The sequence below is a fragment of the Merops nubicus genome, unplaced genomic scaffold (genome assembly GCF_000691845.1).
Source record: "Merops nubicus isolate BGI_N331 unplaced genomic scaffold, ASM69184v1 scaffold37889, whole genome shotgun sequence".
NCBI lineage: Eukaryota > Metazoa > Chordata > Aves > Coraciiformes > Meropidae > Merops > Merops nubicus.
This window is the reverse complement of record NW_008630912.1, coordinates 546-21,903: the sequence shown is the minus strand read 5'-3', so window position 1 is coordinate 21,903 and position 21,358 is coordinate 546. Positions and strand designations below refer to the sequence as shown.

At 37.3% G+C, this 21,358-nt stretch overlaps 1 protein-coding gene across 2 annotated transcripts; it reads right to left on the bottom strand.

Annotated features, from left to right (window-relative positions):
* Window positions 1–2,109: 2,109 nt before the first annotated feature.
* On the bottom strand, window positions 2,110–20,299 carry KRIT1 (KRIT1, ankyrin repeat containing). Of its 2 annotated transcripts, XM_008947433.1 has the most exons (16): window positions 20,198–20,299; window positions 19,616–19,775; window positions 18,184–18,276; window positions 17,143–17,272; window positions 14,802–15,045; window positions 14,376–14,491; window positions 13,802–13,945; window positions 13,054–13,210; window positions 12,647–12,754; window positions 10,805–10,961; window positions 8,385–8,536; window positions 7,614–7,780; window positions 5,492–5,579; window positions 3,605–3,811; window positions 3,189–3,305; window positions 2,110–2,400 (listed from the first exon to the last, which is right to left on the bottom strand). In XM_008947433.1, the coding sequence occupies exons 1-16, from the start codon at window positions 20,297–20,299 to the stop codon at window positions 2,332–2,334; spliced, it is 2,211 nt and encodes a 736-aa protein (XP_008945681.1). In that variant the 3' UTR covers window positions 2,110–2,331. The 2 variants fall into 2 exon arrangements, with proteins under 2 accessions (XP_008945681.1, XP_008945682.1); XM_008947434.1 differs by lacking the exon at window positions 13,802–13,945.
* Window positions 20,300–21,358: the final 1,059 nt, after the last annotated feature.

The following is a 21,358-nucleotide window of genomic DNA, read 5'->3' as shown; positions in this document are numbered from 1 at the left end:
TCAGCAGGAGCCCGTTCTCCGAGGCAGATGTAGCTGTGAGCTGAGGACTGTAGGGAAGCCCTGCCTTTCTAGTGCAACTTCCCCCTTTCTCCACAGCAGCAGCAGGAGAACATCTGGGCTGCGGGAGGGAGGGGTTCCCCCCAGGACGGAGGCCTCCCTCTCAGACAGGCTGCTGAGGGAGGCATTTTTGTTGGGTTTTGTTTGGTGCCGACAGGAGGGCTATCAGTAGTGGTGTGTCTCTACAGTGCTGGATTTCTCTCCATTCTGATTTTCCATTTCCCCACTTTTAGATGGGAGGTTTGCACTCACCTTCCTCGTCACAGCAACACAGCGTGCCAGCTCCTATGCAGGCAGGTGCCAAAAGCCTGCTAGGACTCGTAACCAGTCTCTCACTGCTTAACAACTCTGCTGACATGCAACATCTGCAACTTCTGCTTTGCCATCACTAACAGCTTGCAGTTTTCTTGATGAATTCCTGAGTGGTTTCCAAGGTGCACTACCTTAATTTGTGGTCACCATGGGACCCTTGCTGTGATCCCCTCTGATGATCTTCCTACATACCTTGCAAAGATGAGCCTATCCATCCTCTCTGGTAATAACAACTGGTTGGTAAGACACTTGATGGCATTTTCATGCTAGCAACAATTATAAAAACAATGAGCATGACTTGTTGCGAACAATTTATTAGGCAGCAATAAATAAGAATTTAGCAGAAAGAACTATACAGAAATAAGGCATATTAATGTTAAATATGTAACTGACACACATTTTAACATTTTTCCTCTAGTTTTCTAACAAAGTGCTACATAGAGAAATGTATTTATGATGCCAGTGCCAACTGATAGCAAGGATGCACTACGATAGACCTGACTGTAGCATTATTCACCTTAAATAATATATAACAATCTGTGAAGATTTACTGTTATTTCTGCCAGTGAAGTTTAAGTAGAAAAGTACAGCTTGCTAAAAGATTACAAAATATGTCTCCTGTTCACTTTTTTTTTAACTTCTTACCACTGTAATTTCTTAAACTGCACTTAACAAGTAGTAAGGTATGAGTAAAGTTACTACACAACAGCACAGTTCCTAACATTCATTTTAACTTTTATTTGAAATTAAGAGGCAATGGTTATTTTTAATTTTTTTTTTTAAACTTTTTTACAAAATATTGCACACTGTTTTAGCATGCAGTTTACATGGAAGAAATAGCCAAGTGCACTTAAAACCCTGAAATACAACCAGAAATTGTAAAGATTTGCGTTATGGATCCTATTTTAACTTACAAAGATATGTTTCAGACTGCATATAGGGTCCCACCTTACACTTGGAACCCATCTTGTTGAGACCCAGCTGTGACTCTGCAAAGACCAGGCAGAGTGCTTACCAACTGCATCTGACTTCTTGGCAGTATAGATCTTCATTCCTGCATCCCGCACTGCTTGAGCCTCAAGAAGCTCAGTAATCAGTAGGAAAACTAGTTTAACAGAAATAACTTAGTACATCCTATGTGAGTTTTCATTCCTGCATATGTGTTGCAATCCAGGGTAAGATTTATTAAAACTTTCTGAAGTCCTCTGAGAAAGACTCATTTGTAAATCTGTATCTCCCTCTCCTCCATATACACGTATTATATTGCACAGCAAAAATAAAAATCCATTTTTTTAAAACAAGCATGCTAAACATTTAATATGGCTTCTGAATGATTTAAAGTATTTCCCTTTTGACATCCTCATGCAATATTGTAGAATAAATACGAATACAAGTATGAGAAAGTTAAGAGTGAAAATAAAGCCAGTTGCAACATTTGTCAGAAACCAAACAAAACCCAAGAGTTCATCAAAAGTAGTTGCTCAAAGGTCCAGCTGGTCTTTTAAGCATACTTATGAACAGTATCTTAAAAATAAAATGTGTCTACAAAATACTGTAACATATACAACCTCCTGGATATTCCACAGAATGACCGGGAAGATAAATAGGGTAACAAAGACTCGGTTAATGGCACTGGTGGTCCCACAGGCCCCTGGGAACAAAAGCCTCATTCCATTCACGCTCCACCAACTTGGTAAACCATTTACATTTCGTTAGCTTTACTGGTTAAGCTCAAGCCCTACAAATGCCTATATATGAAACACAAAAATATTTATAAAAATAATATGTTGTATAGCTTTTTAGAAAAATAAACCATGCAGCTTCTGTACAAAGTTAAAAAAAACTGTACAAAGTGACTTTTCTGTTGTCTAAAATTCATGTACATGGAAGTCTTCTGTTACAATGAGAAGCTGTTTTTTGCTTGGCCATCAGATGCTGTTTCATAACTTCTGCTGATTTCCATCATTCGTTTCTTTCACTGGACATTAACTGGCCATTCAATTTTATCAGAAGTTTTATGACGAGACCTGCCTAGATTGAAAGACATCCAATTAAATTCTGTCAGCATTTCAGGACTTATACACAAAGTATATGACAAATGCGAGTAGATAAAAATAGTAAGGTAGAAGTTGCATCATTTTAGAATTAAGGAAAATAAAACCTGGATTTTTCTCAGCTATCAGAAAGTGTTTTTCAAAATACTCAGTCACTTCTCCTATAACACCGTAACATATCAGCATCAAAAGCAACTACTGTCAAAATATGCAAGCTACTCACAGCTGTAATTTTCTCACAACACATGCTAACATGGCATATTACCACTGGCTCAGACTACAGGTAAAATGTGCATTTTCCATCAGCCAGCCACAAACACTATCAAAAGTTGCTGGTAGGAATTGCAGTGAAGTTGCTTTACAACACCAGTTCTATCTAATCTCAAATTTGCTAGTTTTGATAGCAAGTTACCAGCTCTAACTCTAGGATTCTCATCATGTTTAGAATTATCCTTAGAGTCTGAGAGACTGGGCACATGCAACAGTTTCAATTTAAAAACAAACACACACCCACCAAACAAAAAACAAACAAGAAGGATTAGAGATGCATTTTATGTATTTTGAACGCTGAAAGCTTCACGGGTTAGAAAAACAAAAAACCATTCTGAAATATTAAAAAGAAAAATTTACAATTATTTTTATGGGGGCTGTGCTTAGACTTCTTTTATACTGTACAAGGGTGGTCAATCTTAAGAGAGAAGAAGCTTGTATCTAGTTCAGGGAAAAAATAAAAGAATATGAAAGATGAAAAATTACAATGCTTACCTGTTTGGTATGCACAATAAAGCTCATTTTGTTTTCCAGACTGTGGATTTGAAAACATGTATCTCCATCTCCCAACTGCCACATAAAGCAACCATACTTTAGGCTGAGGAGTAAAGCCTACAATGAAATGTAGGAAACTGTCACTCAGAAATTATTTGCCATACTTACAAACTGAACTTCCTTTCATTCACTTAGACAGGATTCTGATTTAGAACATTATGCTCCACAACCTAGTTGGAGCTTATGAAGTAGTAAAGTGGAAAAATACAAGGCGCCTTAGAAAGATCATAAAATTTTGGAAATCTTCATGTCAAGTTTATCTGAACAGTCAGACATGAAATGACTTCTTGCACGAAGAATTTAAGAGAACGGAATTAAGCTTTAACAGTTATCATTGGCAGTTCACTTAAGCTGACCTTTGTTTCCATGTTGAGTAGGTGCAGCCCTTTTACATTTACTCCTACATACACTTTGATGACTTTGTGGCTACTTGAACTTGCTTTGGTGAATATCTGTCCTGTGAAAAAAGCTGCTCCATAGGTAGGAATTTCCCAGCAGTTCTGCAGGAACATGCGCTGCAGGTGGTGCATCTCCTTACTCACACCTTCACTGGTGCTCAGGTTCTAGGAATAAAGGAACAATGGCAATCAAGAAGTCTTCCCAAATAGTTGTGGTTATTTGAAGAAAATGCACTGTTTAGTGGAATTCCCACCAAACAAGTATTCCCAAAGTTCTTTTCCAGCAACCGTCTTTCCTACACTTAAATTAAAGCCTACAGCCCAAGAAAGGCTCAAACGCCAAAAGAGACTGAGGCAGAAAGCCAGTACCTGCACGAGCCCCAGAAATCTGAGCCACAGTCACCTTGCCCCTGCAGGGTCCCACAGTTTTGCCTCTCAGAGGTGTTTGACTCATCAGGGATAAGCAGCTATGCACCCATCTGACACTAAATGCTTCAGAGTCCCCAAAACTAAGGACTTTTCTTCTTTAAGAGGTCAGATCCAGTGAGGCATGGTTAGATGAGCAAATGCCTCCTCACAAAGAACACAGATTTTTTTTTTTTGTCTTTTCTAAGCAAAACAGAGGTGCAGATTTCTTATCTTCAGTGGAGCCTTCATTCAGAATGAGACAGGCTTCTGTTTCTTCCACTTCAGTAGAGTGAAACAGTCACAACAAAGGATCTCTAGAGTGCTCCCACCTCAAAATAGACTGATGTCAAGTACCCTAACAAGCAAAAATCTTGGCTGGGCCACACATGACATGAGAAGGCACAGGCACAAGACAGAGCACAAGTCTTCAGCAGTTATGGGGCCATGACTGGGGGTGTGTTGGATGCAACTAACCTCTTTGGATCCACACCCTAAATTACAGCTTATCTACACAGCCATTTAAAAACTGTAAAATATATTATTATCTTTGAATCAGAAGACTGCAACTCCTTCCCTCTTCCCCTATTCCCCACCCCCCAAAATAATGGCCTAAGAGCAGAAGTCAAGGAAGCTCTGCTCATTCTCGCATATTATCTGATATATATACAGCAGTCTTAGAAATACCCCCATCATCTGCTCCTTCAACTGTATTAGAACAGGAATGATCTGCTGGTTTCTGACAAAAAAGTTGTAGGCACCAGGAGAAAGTTTATGACTGAGTAACCTCATCTCCAAAGAGAAGCAAGGCCTGAAGACATTCCCTGGGTGCCTCCGCAGCGTTTCTTGGCAGCTGCCTTTAGTGATGCGTCAGCCAGTACAGTCCTCCCTCTGACACACCTCACTTTTTCCACAATTTTAAATAAAATTCACAAATTTAACCTTCAGGTGCCTCTGAGCCTGTTCAGAATCCACAGTCCTCCTTTAGATGTCTTTTACAGAAGCAGCTCAAGTCCACGTTTAAGAATTTTGCTCAATTAACTGCTCTAGTCTAAGGCATTTGTGTGTGCTCACATCAGCAGCACTGTCAGAGTCCTGATGTATAAGTGACAACAGCAAAATGGACTTTGTGGATCTATCACTACATGCTGATGTGAAAACATAAGGGTGCCTTTTTTTACATGTATGCCTGAATTGGCAGAACCCCCAGTAAACAGTTAACACTGACGATAAATCAACATATAACAATTATATTTACTTCTAACACACAGATCAACTGTAACCGTACAAGAAAAACAGCATTCCAACAACCCATCCCAAAAACTCAGAACGCTACACTTCTGTCTTTACATCCCAGTATATTTGTTCATTAACTAACAACCAAACAGTCAAAAAAAATGTTTAAGACAGGATTTTCTACTATTTGATTATTTATCTCACCTTGTATTCATGAAGTATCCTGTTTGTCCAGTGAGGAGCTTTACTTTTTAGTTTAGTGATGGGTACTATAGATTTAAGATTTTCTTCACTAAGAAAAAAATAAAGCAGAGAAAAAGTTTTCCTTCACAAAACAAAGTAAGGAGAAAGAACAATGTCTGCCAGTTTTATCTTTGAGTCACATAATAAGCTCAACAGTCAGCTCCTGCTCTATCTTGCCTCATCTGGTGAGACGCTTTCCTGAAATGGAAGCTAAGGCCTCCTAAGATACAGTGTAATTCTCAGTTAATGGAGAACCAGCTTTCTGTCACACACTTTGTGTCATGCATCACGGACACAGCAGGGAGAGGAAATGCTAGCAGCAGAACACGTGACTCTTCCTGGATTACAGGCCAGTTTGGAAGCCAAAATTCTATAGAACAGCCATTTACAGCAGAATATCACGTACTCAGAAAAGATGACAGCTCACAGATACTCTTCCCTTTCTTGCTGTATTCAGCATCACCAAGGACTTAGCCCAGGTAATTTCCACAGGAAAATTAGAGGTTACATGATACGAAAGTGAAGCTATTTATAGAAAATGCCTTTAAAAAAAAAAAAAAACAAATCCAAAACAAACCAAAACACAGTAAACAAAAACACTAAAAGGAAGCCTTTACTAGTTTGCTTTTATGTACAATTAAGATAGTTTCAAAAACCTAGTGATGTAACCTACTTAATAATTCTTAACCCCTATTTGTCACTAACTGCACATGTGATCTACCAAGGAAAAACTCTGCACAGGACAAGGAAAAACTCTGAACAAGACAACACATCTAGATTTTTAAAGCTGACAACACTCACATACAAACAACAGCCTGGCTACATTTTTGAAATTACCCATCTTTTAATAACCATTTACGTCAACTACAACAAAAATTCAGAACATAAATCTCTTCATCTGCCTGAAGAAGAACAAGTCAAGATATTTTCCAACATCTTCATTTGCACTTATTGGGCCCAAACTATCTTTCCAAGTAGTCCTGTGTACAGATCCAAAGGCTCCCATCGAACAGGCTGGGCTCAGAAGCAGGGTGCTGCCTGGCCTTCCCGTGAAAGGAGCACCCCCAAAGCCACTGGCATTCAGCAGGGGGTAGTTCCCTGTCAGGCCCAGCCACCTTTAACTGCACACTCCTGCAGGTGGGCAGCCCCACTTAAACCCAGTTCTCCTTATGCTCTGCCTATCAACTGTGTAACTGCATGACAAGATGAGTCAACAGCTGAACCCACTGAACACCTCACCCAAAAGTTCTCCTGTCAGTGAGCTCGTTCTCTTAGCTTACTCTCTAATAGTACAGTCTCTGCACCTCACAGAAGGAAGAGAAAGGAATAAACAACCAGAAAAACCCAAACTGATGCCAAGATAGCTCAGCTGATGCTATGGTGGATGAGCGGAGATGAGAAGTACAGCAGCATTCTATTGCAGCACAGCTGCTGTTGCACGACTGAACTGAGGTGGGGGTGGTGGGGGTGGAGTGCAGGTGCACGCCATAGCAAGCTGGAGTCCTGATGTACTCAGATACTGTAGAAAAGCATGTGGGAGGAAAAAGCCATGTCCCAAAACAGCTCAGTTGTTGCTGTGCTGGCAAGCAGAGAGGAGGGGAGAAAAAGCACCACTTGGCAGAGTCCCACTGGTGCTGTTTCTGACCAATTTAGTGGAACAGTTCACATACAAATGAGAGAACAGAAATAATATCTTTGCATTGTCTCTCCTCTTCAACGAGGGAAGAAATCTTATCCCAGAAGTTGGTCTAACTGGACATAATAAGAGGTTTCTTCAGGATTGTCCAAAGTCTCAGTCCTGTCAAAATCCTTCACTTATCTTGATATTATTTTATCTCAGTACAGACTTAGAGAATACAGAACCTCCATCCCTCTGCCTTGGACTGCAATAATTAAGGTTAATGTATTTTTTCAGACCCCATGTCCACCTTCTATTAACGCTACAAGGGTTATTACTCTGAACTAGAGTTCAGTGATAGAAAAAAAAATAACATATTAGTTTTAAATCTGAGAGTTCCATAGTAAGTGCTATCTAGAAAGACGTAATCTAAAATAATTTTAAGTTTTAAACACACATACTTACTTTAGAAAACCTTGTTTATGTTTCTTGCTCTCATAATTTCCATAGACTATTTGTAGAAGCAGACTTGCCAGTGTGATCAGCTTGGCATCAGGTGACGTATAGAAACCTTTCAGTAAATTATATCTGGCTTCATCAAAAAGGATAAGAATAGCCAATGGATCCTCAATCTGTTAAAAAAATTTAAATAATATGATTTCTTTGTAAAAGAAAATGAGTTTAGGAACTATAAATACAATTTCCCACTGATTCACAGATAGAAGACAAAGGTGGGCTCCTGACCAAAGTGTTCATTTTAGTAAAGCTCTGCAACAGAAAAAATGACATGTTTTCATTGACTTAATGATCACTTCACTGATCTAACACACTTGTGACTAGCATACCATGCACAATTAAAATGTTCAGAGAAATATTGACATCTGTGGGGTTCCCCACCCCCCATGAATCCATTTTGAATAACGTCTGAATAATCCCATTGAAACTGATCAATTAAATATCTGAAAAATCACAGCACAAGGAAGAGAAAGGAAACTGGGCAGGTTGTTTTTACCTGTATGACAGACATCCTAAGTCTGTGGGCCTCAGTCTCTATCTAACAAACATTTGGGAAGGTGAGAAATGAGAGAGTGCAGGAGGGCAAGAGACTAAAACAGTTACAGAAGAGGATAGGTTTGGTTTAAATAAGTTTGGAAATTACATAAACACAATGAGAATTGATGGTCAAAGTATTCTGACTCTGACCATGACTTCATGCTATCACTTCCAAGTGCAGACCTTTTTTTCTATTTCCAGTGGAAGTCTCACATCTCTTCTCAGGAAAAGCTGTGAAGTTTCCCTTTGAGGATCCAAGTTTGTCAGTTCAGTGAATATTTCAGGCCAGTCCCGAATATGCTGCAAAGGCTTGTGATATGGCTTCAGCTGGAGGCCTGAAAAGTAATAGGTTTTGTGTGTCAGTAAACAAGCAGAATAACCCAATGCACACATATATATGGTTAAAGGCTGCACCAAACTCAGAGTATCTGAAATTGAGGAGTTATTAACAAACCCTATTCCCTATGTTTTCTAAACTGCTATAGATAAAAGATTCTGAAAATAAGATGTATTGACAAAACTCTCAGCATCAATTCACTAAATGCACTAGTGATGAACCTTTGTTACTTTCACTTTCTCAAGTTTGAAGTGGTATTTAAAAATTTAATGGAATACCAAGATGGATCTTAAAATCACAATAATAAAGCATTAGAGACTGTTCTCTCAATTATTATGGTAGAAACACAAAGTCCAATGATCTTATTTCTGACACCAAAATACAGATATAGTTTATCTTATAAGCATATTTGCCATTTTTGGATATATATCAACCTTTAAGAACAGACATTCTTTTTTTTTTTTTCCTCTATAAAACATCTTGATTTTTAGCTACAGTCAATGTTTCACGTTCTCCCATCCACACAAGAGCTGAGAAATCAATGCAGAGCTTCTGAATACAGCCCTACCATGTACTGCAGTTCATACCTTCAGTTCTGCTCATTCACCTGCCCTGCCTGGCCTTGTGATCACTACTGCTTGCCTGTTTTCTAGTAGTGAGGAACTAGGAGGCTGGATCTGCCTCATCCTCGCTGCCCTGGCTCTCACATGGTGACATTTCACATTATATTTAAATCATTCAAAGGACGTGTTGTAATGCAACATGTTTTCATTGAGCATAGTCTATTCACTCTACTACTTGTCCACCGTACATGCAAACACAGAGAAACATCTGTCCTGCAAACCAGGAACTATGGTCATTGTATTTTGTACAGTTGTACAAAACAAACTGCAAGAAACATTTTATAGCGAAGCTTCTCCATCAGTCCTTTGAAGGTGTAAAACTGAAGCTTCCTGATTTTCAAACTTAAGCTAAATACCTAAAGAATGACTTGTTTTTAAACAAACAACATATCAGTGAGCTCTTCACCTCCAAGGCAATCACTGATTTGAGTAAAACATAACACACATATTTAGAAAAAGCACAAGCTGCAAGACTTCAACACACAAACACTTCCTTCTCTTCCAGACAGTAACATGTATGTTTGACTGAGGGTTACAGTAGTCATGTGGCATACTGCAAAGTAAAAAAACCAAATGGCATGACACTGGGAGAAAAAGGTTAAAAAAAGTATCAAATACCACTTCAGTGGAAGTCTGACAACAGTAAGTAAAATTCTAAATGCCAAGGTTCTGTGTTAATAGTACTGTCAACACAGTACCCTACCAGACCTGTACTGTGCTTTGTACATCCATTACAAGGTGTCCCATAGCTCCCTTGTTGCAGCAGGACTCTTTACCACATCTTCTAAGAAAACACAAACACAATCATTGACTCTTTTGTGGTTCTATTTATCTTTTGCTACATATCTCAGACTACCACTGTAACACACCTCTTATTTAAATCAGAAATACAAAACAATACAGCACGTATAATAATTAAGTTTTTCATCAGAACTCTCATCAAATATATCTGAAAACTTGTTTATCAAAGATCTGTTCTGTGCAAAACACATGGAAATTCATATGATTAAAGGACCTAATTTAAAAAAAAACAACATTATATCAGCTTTAATTACTAGGTTTAGATAGATTAAACACTATTAAAAAGAACTCCATGCATGCAATTTCAGATACTCTGGAAGAAAAATACCACTAAGATCAGGGTAAGTTAGCAGCAACAGCTATGCCGGTAAAAGTTCCCCGTAACAGAACGTCAGTCTGGACCAGCCTCATCTTCCTAGATGAAATACATTCTAGCTGCCACATTGATACAGGGTACCCAAAAGGATGGCTAAAATGGAGAGCTCTCCATAGCTCTGAAAGCACAGTTTGAAGCCACCAGGCTGTAAAGGCTGGCAGCTGATCTACTGGACAAAAGCTTAAGCAGAGGAAATAGAAAAGTTGGTCTCATTCCCTATGCAAAGATAGAAAGAACACCTCCTACAGGAATTGGTCTCTGACAAGGGCAAAGGATATTAACAGAAGGCCTAGATACAAACTAACTCCTAAATGCTGACTTTTAAAAGCTGATAGAGAGTAATACAGAACTGTGAGAAAGCATGTTTCCTATTTTCCTAAGAAAATATAATTTTTTTCCTAAAGGCAAACAGAAATAAAAAAGCTATGATAAGTTCTCTGGTTTAACAGCCTTCCTTGTCACTTACTGAGGTTTTCAGAACAGATCCAGATAGTGAAGTACTGCTGAGTCTCTTGAGACAGACGCATCCCCTCCATGATCTGCTGCACAGTAGTATTGTTCCCATGCTTTAGCTCAACAGAGCGGTAGGACCCATCCATACGGTAAATTCGTGCCTTCTCGTACTGCATGAAAATTAAACAAAGAAACTCTTAAAATCCTTTCTGTTGGTGCTTAGTATGGAAAGTATATGAAGAGGAAAGCAATTTTACCATAATTTAGCAGCATCCACACTGTTCAGAAAAATGACACTGCCCAACTCCTACACATTTACTATTTGCCAGAACTGCTTGTTTGATGTCCTATGCAAGTTCTTATACTGTGCCTTTACCACAATAACTACAAGAAGGATTTTACTGACGTTTTGAGGACCTTGCTTCTGTTGAACTGAAAGGCAAGCACACATTTAAAACTTCCCTGAGAGATCTGGGCTCAATGACCTACGCATATCCCAAAATATCCACCTCCCTATATATGGGCAGGTTATGAATTACTCCCTTCATTAGCCAATACTGAAAAGAGTGATTTCTCAGAGGGAAGCACCACCACAGATCCCCGTACAATAGAGAATACAAACTCACTAAGATCTTTTAGCATTTCTACATCACTACTAATATATCGTTTTTCCCCTTCAGGTCCGACATGGCTTTTATCAAATTGCACATTATTATAAGGGCCCAGAATATGCCTCCTGAAAGACATACTGAAACTTAAATTAGGTGCTTACAACATACACACACAAGTCAAAAATCAGTTACACTTCTTGTGCTCATCTCCCTAACAGGTTACAAGTTTCAGCTCCTTGAATAAACAAGTTGCAGGAATTTGTAATTTCCCTTCTTCAGATCTGCTCAGTCATCAAGAACTGAGACGTCAATCTGAAAAACTTTTGGAATAAAATTAATGCCTTGGAAAATGACAAGGGACTGAAAAGGGCTGGAATGGAAAACATCCATCTATTTTTGCTGCAGTGGTCACTGAGAGTCCCATCACAGCAATTTGTAGCATTATGTTTTAAATTATAATGTAACATTCAATAGTAATGAGTGACAACACAGCATCACTTTTGATGTGAAATCTACTTAGAATGTGTGCATTAGTCTTTCAGGGTCATTCAACACATACATCTGCCATTTGATCAACGGCATAATGAGATCCCTAAAACAAAGGAGATCAATTCCTTCATTAATCATTTTGGAAGACTCATTCATATAGAGTGAAATGAAGATAATCTAAAGCATCTTGAAACATTCACGGGTTTACTGGCACCTACCCACAGAGATACAAGTTGCATCTGAAGACAAAGAAAATAAACAAGTGGGTTTATATCATTCAGCTAATTTTAGGTCTACTTCAGGATGAGAGGAATTGCATAGTAACTTTTGTTTACTGTCCTGGCTAGATCTCCACTGGCTAAAAAGGAAGCCTGCACTGACTAACTGATGTAAAGCCTATTTTGTATAAGTCTACATTTAGCCAGCTGAATGAATTCTTTTGTTTATCAACATGTAAGATGACAATGCATAAAGGAAGCTAATGGTTGTATGACCAGAAGGTAGACATAAAATTGGTAGCTGACCCGATGCTTCTACAGACAAATCAAAACATCACATTTAAACTCCTACATGTGGTTCTTGAGCAATAAATAGAAATATTTAAAGAGACAAAACATCAGCTTGTCAATATTGACATTTAACAGTTTCAGTGTACTGCACATTTCCAATAACAGCTATAAATGAAACTAGCTCTTCTACAAGTGTATGTGCAAATTAAATGGACACTTTAACCTATTTAGAAAATAAACTCATACAGGTTTATTTATGGCTTCCTTCAGCAGTTTTGCAGCTTCTTCCCACTCATTTTGTTTGTTCTCTTCACAGACATTCAGGGGAGATCTTCCTTGTTGATCAGTAATGTGCTACAAACAAACAAAACCACTGTTAAAACATTGTTTTCACTGGAGATACGTAAAGATTTACACATTTTTTTGAGATAATTAAAATCCTTGACCTGAGTATTCAAAAAATTCAGTTGATTTTAAAAAAAAAAAAAAAAAAAAGGAAAGTAGAGTTAATGAAAAATATTTAACCATTTTTTGGTCATCTTCAAACAGGATTGTTATGGTTTACACATTGTGATTTGGACACAAAACATTTCAAATGCACAAGCTAGAAACTGTTGCTGAAACTGCTATTTCCATAGACAAACAGAACTTACTCTGTCAATTTCTGGATGATTTAGTAGAATTTGTACTATTTCGGCATGCCCACCTCCAGCAGCAAAATGAAGAGGAGAGCTAAGTTGGCCATTCAAAAGATTTGGATTGCATTTCCCTTTCTCCAAGAGCATTCGAGTAGCTTCTACTTTTCCATACCTACAGACAGGTTTAAAACAGAAGATAAGATTTTATTTTATATTTGCTGTTTCTTTCAGATAGTCCTAAATATGGAAAAGTGTATTCCTGTGCTCAAGAGTTTTTAGCTTTGAAATGACAGCAAGAACAGTGGAACATTAATACATTTGTAGAAATTAGTATCAGTTCTGCACTTCTTTGGTAGTTTTTAATCTAGTAACCATTAATTGCACACATTATAGACACGCTAAATCTTGCTTCAAACTAGCTAAGTTTGGGTAATTGTAGCAATTCAGTCATGGCAAAAGAGAGCTCAGCCTTGCTTGAAAAAAAATTAATAATCTCTGTGAGAATCAGAATAAAGCTTATGACTGTCATGCAGATGGATCCTGAGGACTCTTAAACATCATGTTGATAACTGGTAAAGCTTGTGTATACTATTTATGCAAACTTTCTGACAAACACTAAAAATCATGTAAGTTTGTGGGTTTTTTTACAACCAAGTTTGATGTTCATGTTATTCATACCATTACCTCCTATAAATACAGAAGTCTAACTTGCATAAAGGCAACACAAAAGCATTTTTACAACAACTCCATTCATTTGACTCACCAGCATGCATAATGGATAGGTGCCCAGTGGTCACTGTCTAGCTGATTGACAGAAAACTTTTTGTCCAGAAGGTGGCTTAATAAATCAGAGTCACCTTCACAAGCACTGCGGTGAAGAGGGAAGTCATCTACCCACTGGTGCTCCCTACGAATTCAAAGGGGAAACAGGAGGAAAACCCAGTTCAGAAATACTTTAACAGTTGAGAACATCGACCTTTTTAAAATTACTAACTTAGCACTAACTAGATCTACATGAAGAATAAAAATGAATCTCATGCAGCTGAAATGTGGCAGCATTCATACAAGTACTTCAGTCATGCAGTAGTCAACCCACAGCTGTCTTCATTATGCCAAGAAATGCTTCCATAATGTTTATAACCTAAACATTTCTTGATGAACCCTTTAATTGCCATGCTTCAGTACTTAGAGACTTCAAACAGAATTTAAAAAACCACATATTTATACACTAGAGCCCTAAAGTAATAGGTATCTCATTCTGACCAAGTCCACCAAGTACTACTGTAATATAACAAGACAAAATTATCCATTAATGAAGAAGGAATGTAACATAATACTTGTCCTCTGTGACACTGCTCATGCTACGTTGCCACTTTTCTCTTTTAGGAATCTGAATCTTTGAATAGTCTGGGGCTCCAAGGCCAAAGTATGGATTTATTACCACTTTGTCCACCTGTGAAGACATAATTTAAACACAAATGAAAAAATATCTTACTGAGATTTGGCTAAACAATCCCCTGTCCAGGCTGGGTATTCTCTTGAAACCAAAGTTAGTCTAGTAACATTTCATAATTAGAGAAAAAGATGTTCAAATGTTAGGATTTGAAAAACCATTTACCAGTACATGTGCAATAAAGAAATCTCATTATATTAAACATAAAAGCGTATATTAAACATAAAGCACACACTCAATGAAATGAATGAATTATAAAAAAAAAATGTATGTATGTCTCACAAATATAAAATTAAACTATAGTTCTTACCCTATTGGTATATTGAAGGTCGGATCCAAACAAAGGATTATAGATACACATATCTGCTTTCTCCAGTGCTAGCATTTTACTCTTTATTTCCAGGGCAGTATAACCCATGTGTAATGAGCTCTCTGTTTGACCAGGTTCTATAGCATAGGCAGGGTTTATTACATTTGTTTTAATTCTCTCAAGAGGAGATGGTCTGAATAAAGCTGGGATGGAGTGAGACTGGGTGTGCCGTTCATCCAACCACCTACAGGAGAGAATGGGCAAGTAATGATTTTTTCAGCAGAAAAGCACTATGTTTGTCATGCCTATCCATTATTTCATTTGATTAAAGGTTGCCTGTGTGATAATCACACATCTGATTTTTAAAAAAAAAATAATTATGTGCACAGCCCATTTTACAGCATTAAATTAATCCCCAAACCTGAAATTTTTTTGTCAAATACAGTTAAGCAAATGTATTTGCTCAAACACATTTCCTGCAGGTGCAAACTCTCAAAGGATAGGAAATTACAAGCTAAAGCAATAGTAATATTTGTTACAGCCCAAAACAGTTAACCACAACAACATTCATAATTTAGTTCACTTTCAGTTTATCAGTGTTAACAATTCTCAACATACTTGAAACAGTTTGCTTAAGGGTGAATTGAAGTTCAGGATCTGTGGTGACTTAAGCCTTCCAACTCCTGTTTTGTTAGGGAGAGTTGGGAAAGGCAAAAAAAATCAGAAGGACCTTTGATAGTTTCCAAGCTGCCAAGCCTCTTTCACATAGGCTACCACCTGCCTTTTCAGAAAGCGGTGTTGAAAGTTATTTTATTCTCTTTAAGTGCACTGTACTGACAGTACAGAAGGGCTTCAGAGATCCCTTAATCCTGAGCTAGAGGAGGAGAGTCAGCCATGTACACCTGCTGCATTTTTTCCTGCCACAATATATGCAACATAACAGAGGGCTCAGGAGTTTTGGAGAAGTGCCTTTTCACGGAATTGCTAAATTATCCTAGTGTTACGTTGAATGGGGCACATTTTAACTAAGAGCCTAAAGCCAGGCTTCTGTTGAAGGTTTCTGTACATACTTTCTCACAAGCTTGAGATAAAATGTACTTTGCTGGAATACAATAAATTCTGTTTAGTGATTTAGCCACAGAAGAAAATTAAGTACATGCTTTGGAAAGACAGACCCACTGACAGGTTGCTTGGATCTTGTCTGCCCCAGAACCATGTGCAGGGATGGCAGAACGTGGCCTGCAGTTCAGTACTTAGGCATGGATTTTTAAGTCCCAGACCCAGGCTCTCATGTGCTCCAAAAGCCATGCTCTCTTCACTTGCTCACAGTCCTGCTGGGAAGGAGGACTGTAAAATAGTGATCGTTGTGCTGTAAACACCTTCTAGCTCTCTGAGGTATTTTCAGGCATTTTCTCTAAACAGTTGGCAGATAAATTAGTTATGGTAATTTGAACCTTTGAAAAGTGTTGTTTCAGATTGTGTACATAAAGAATAAGCAATATAAACTATTTTCTACTATACTTCCAAGGTTTCTCTCACAACTGTAAGGCTGGTAAAATATCTTAAGCAGAGCTTAGAGCCTGAGGTCACTCATTAACTAGCAAATAAATATAACAACTGGCACAATGGTATACTTGGGAATATTATGACTCTACTAATAAGCTGTAAAAACCCTACACACAGAACTCTTAGTTCCTGTAACTTAGCCTGTAATTTTTCACGTCAGCCAAGAGTTTCACCTAATTTTATTAATGCAAATAAGTTCATAAGTAAAATAGGTCTGGTATTTATTTGTTATAGGTACATAAAAAAGACAAAAAAACCCTGCTCACTTATTCAATTTTCAAACTACTATAAAAATGGTTAAACAACTTATCACCTTTCTGAAGTTAATTCCCTACTGCAAATAAACTTGTATGTCTGGGCAATATGAACCCTCTTTTTTAAGCAGGGGGTTAATCTATATGCTAATCATAATGGTATACAATTAACAGGATACTCCTACTACATTCTGGCAAATACTCTTACAGATGGCAACTATGTCACTTACTGGAGGTTAATCATTAGTATTTTATATGATTTTACAAAATCTTCACAGTAAGCAAGAACTTCCAAAGAGCCACTTAACTTGATAAGCACACTATTCTTGAGTTTGCAAAGGATTTTGAAAAAGATTTAGAAACATATGGTCAAGGTTTCAGTTTCTGATAAATACGAAGAAAATAACGTGATTAAGAAGGAAATCACTGTGATACAAGTATTCTATAAAAACTATGTGCTATATCTACAAATCCTCGTTTAACTTCTATTTTCATCTACTTTTACAGAATACATTTCTTACTTATCCAAGGTAATTAACATTCTTGCAGTTAGTGTAGCAAAATGGGTGCTGGATTCACTGCAGACCCTCATGATGTCTTGTAAACAGTAGAAGACAGGGCATCCAGGGCTGTACGGATATTTTGTATTATCTAAAAAGGAAACATACTCTGAAGATATATTGATGAGAAGAAATAAAATTATTTTCTCTTCTGCATCTCCTTTAGTTAGACATTTCCAACTGAGAGCATAATTTAAAGTAACTCATTTTCCAAACGCTAATGGATAGAAAACGCCTACAATCCTTAGGTAACAATTCATAGATCAATAGGGTATCCATAAAAACCTTGAAGTGTCCAGTTACTGTTCCATCAGTGTGATCAGATTCATCTAAGGGATTAATATTAAATGTATACTGTAGCCATAAAAAAAAAAAAGAACAGAACTCAGGACTAGAAGAGGTGTTTACTACAAGCGGTGACTCCACAGTGAGTTTGGTAGTTTCTACCCTCAAGGCCTGTCAGTAAGGCAAATATGAAGCAGCTTCCCCAAAAGCACACAGATCTTTACTTCAGGCTTTTTTTTACAAATACTTTCCTGACAAGCAATTTACTTTGCCTTCTAGAGATTCTATTCACCATTCCTTATTCAAACAAAACCATTTACAGACTTCAATAACCATTCTCCTCCAAGTAAACACCACTGAACTGACTAGGGCGTCTTTCTTACACTTGCATTCATTACATGCTTGTGTTCTGAAACATAATCAAGTGAACAAATACACCTCAACACAGAAGTGTGCTGTTGTTACAGAAACAAAGGCAATGCAATAAAACCAAAGTTTTTTTCTTAATTTTAGGTAACATTTGCAAATTTTAAAGTATTCAGAGAGAAGCTGCCACCTGAGTGTAACTTTTAATGTTTAGAAGCTGCCACCTGAGTGTAACTTTTAATGTTTAAATACAGAAAAAGCCATACAGCAGAGTCATAAATATTCTTGATAAACCCTCAACTGAACTTCTGTGAAAATAGGTACAACTTCAGAAATGATGCTCGGCGTTACCTTTCACAACAGTTGGAACAATGTAAAGTGATGCCTCCTGGCCTGCCTTCTCTCCATCCAGAGGGAATTTCTTCATTAACACTACACGCTTTCCTAGCATAGTATTAAAAAAAAAAAACACAAATAATTAATTAACCAGCAAACCAAAACAATCTAGAAATAGATATCTACCAAACTCAACTTTCCTAATTTCTAGGAAAAAAAAAAATTGTTATTATGAGTTATAATCTAAGGTAAGCTAAAAAAATATAAATACATATGAAAAAAATAATCTAAATATGCATACACTCATTGACACGAAAAATTACATGGCTGTATCCCTTTTTCCACAGCAACTTTTCTACAGCCCTGGTTTTTCATAGCACTCACCCCTTCCACACTACCTATCTCCAAGTTAAGCAAGGTTCCTTTTGTAATGGGAAAGCACAACTGCATGCTATTTGTCATGGTAGGGTGAATGCTCATTCCTGTAGTGGTAGGACATATTTTCTATGTTATCCTCCCTCTCACCCTTACAGAATTTAGCATTTTGTTTGCTTTTCTGACCTTAGCTGCATGTTTTAGCAGTGGCTTGAGCCCTCTGAGTCAATTTTAAACTCTCTGAACTGTGTATGAAACGCCGGTTTTGATTTCATTCTTCAATATATATTAATGCTATTATGTTATTTCATAATTGCTGCTCAACTAGCTTTTTTAAGTCCATCTCACTCCAGTTATTGCCACCCACATTTTGCCACACAACCAGCTATTCCTTTCCTAAATTGTTAGCACTGCATAGTCTTGGCTGCACCAAGAACCTTCCCAGCACAACCTTACTTCCAAAGCAGAGATAACATACACATCAAAAAAACCAGTGCCTTAGTTGTACAGTTTAGCCCAATCTGGAAATTAAATACATTGGCTAAAGCAATTTTTGTCAGCACAAGCGTGAGGCTGTTAGCTAGACTGGCTAGGCAACAACAATGAAAATGCACTAATGAAATGATATCTGTGATACAGTTATACCAGAAATATTTTCATGGAGATACCATCCACTGAACAATGCTGGCCTTAGAAGAGACTTTAGAAGCAATCAATTCACTAGTTCAAGTCAAGTTTTAGCTGAAATTAACATAAAAAAGCCAGAAATTCAGCTGTACCTCTCAATGTGAGTTGAAGAAGCAGTACAGAAAGGCAAAGTTTCACTTAATAATCTTCTAGTAAGCATTTTATACAGTTGGAAGGTAAAGGGAAATGAAGGTAAATTAACGGTTTAAGGTGTACAGTTGATAGACTTGGTTTGGTGCCTTTTTTTTTTTTTTAAATGAACCTCAACAGATACCTTCTTTTTTTAAACTAATGTCATACTTTTGCACAACCTTTCTGTGCCCATTTAATTTTTTAAATATTGTTATTGAGCTATCAACAATAAATCAGTTCAAAATGTTTTTACCTTTAATACCCTGATTGGCCGGCGAAATTGGTTTGGTGGCTTCTAACACATAATCCAAGATGCTCTGGGTTATCTCAGTGCCTCCCTGCAGTTTAGTTTCCAACAAAACTTTCTTTCTCTTTTTCTTTTGGCCTTCAATGGGAACTTCGAGCAACAGAATCTTTCAAATAATAACGAAAGCAAAGGAGGCTAAGCATAACTGAAACAAGTACAGAACACTTATTAAAAAAAATTGTTGTACCACTGTAAAAGCAGTAACAAAGTTCAGGAAGTGTTGAACGTGGAGGAGGAGGATGGTGAAGTCAGAATGACCCCCATAACAGTGAGATAAGAGAATAAGACAAGGACGCACCCTTGTACTGAGCAGCCTACAGGCCAAAAGGCCCTGAAGTGATATGAAACACACAGTTATTCAAAACCATCATGTGTTCAAGTGCCACAGGGATGGGGCAATGCAATACACAGTAGATATTTGATATACATAGACATTAAGCAATGTTACTGTCATATTTTTGCTTTTATATTATTATAGATCTACTGTAACTTTTTTTTAACTGTAATAAAAGAATTAAATAGTTTTACTTCATAGGACTTTGCTCGATATTCCCGAGAATTCAGGCTAGCAGTATTTTTTGGACGAATCACAGCAACATATGCATCTCCAATGTTCTCTGGGTTTCCCATGTCTCCTTATTTCATCACTGAAAATAATGAATAAACAGGAAGTAAAGGTTCAGTTTTAAAAAAAGAAATCCAACAGAATGCTAAATTTCAGGATGCACTAAATGTATCCACTGATTTGTTGCATTATTCATTTATTGTTCTTTCGCCAGAGAAATACCAATGGCTGATATAATTCAGGAAAGATGAAAATCCTATATCACACAGATTTAATACCATCAATCTTGTTCTCTAACCCATTTTCAAAATAAAAAAAATGTATATTTTTTTCCATTTTGAAATACCTTCCCCATTTGCAAGCCAGGCACAAGGCCAAAGAACTTTAGGACTCTGAAAAATATATTATATTGAAAAAGAAAACCATTCTACAGTGACAAGCACTGTGATTTACAAAATGTGTCATGACAAAGTACTGCATTTCTATGGGTTCCAGAGATTTCAGGAAAATATCTGGTTTTCCTACCCCACCCTAGGAAGCAGAACAGTCTTGTCTACACCCCAAGTAACAAAGCTGCTAAAGAATTAATTTGCTTAATTTTACTTCAGTGATGCAAACTCATGCACAAGTCATTCCAACACAGAGCTTCTCAAAGGCATACATCTTCAGTTTTTGCAAAAAAAAATAGACAGATTTAAGACACAACTTTGTTTACATTTCTGTTTGACCCAAACTGGTAATTCCTATAATCATAATATCGTATGAAATTTATAGTGAAAGCCTCCTAAGGCTAAATCACTTCACATATCAGATTTGAAAAAGAAGGTCATGTCTAGCCATTAGCACCTTCCACCTCATAATTTTCTTCATCTGAAAATAAACTCCTTTCCACTCCATACCATCAGTAAGCACATGCTTTTTGCAGATTAATCCTCCCATAAAGTTTTTTAGCATTACTCTTTTTAGCTTCTTCACCTCTTCTAGGAGAAACAGAGGTCTTCAGATTCCCATGCCCTTAGTCCAGTATTTTTGCTAGGATTGGACTACCTGAAAACATATTAAAAAACAAAAAAACCCATAAATAACAGCATACACATTTTCACCTTCATTTAAGATAAATACAT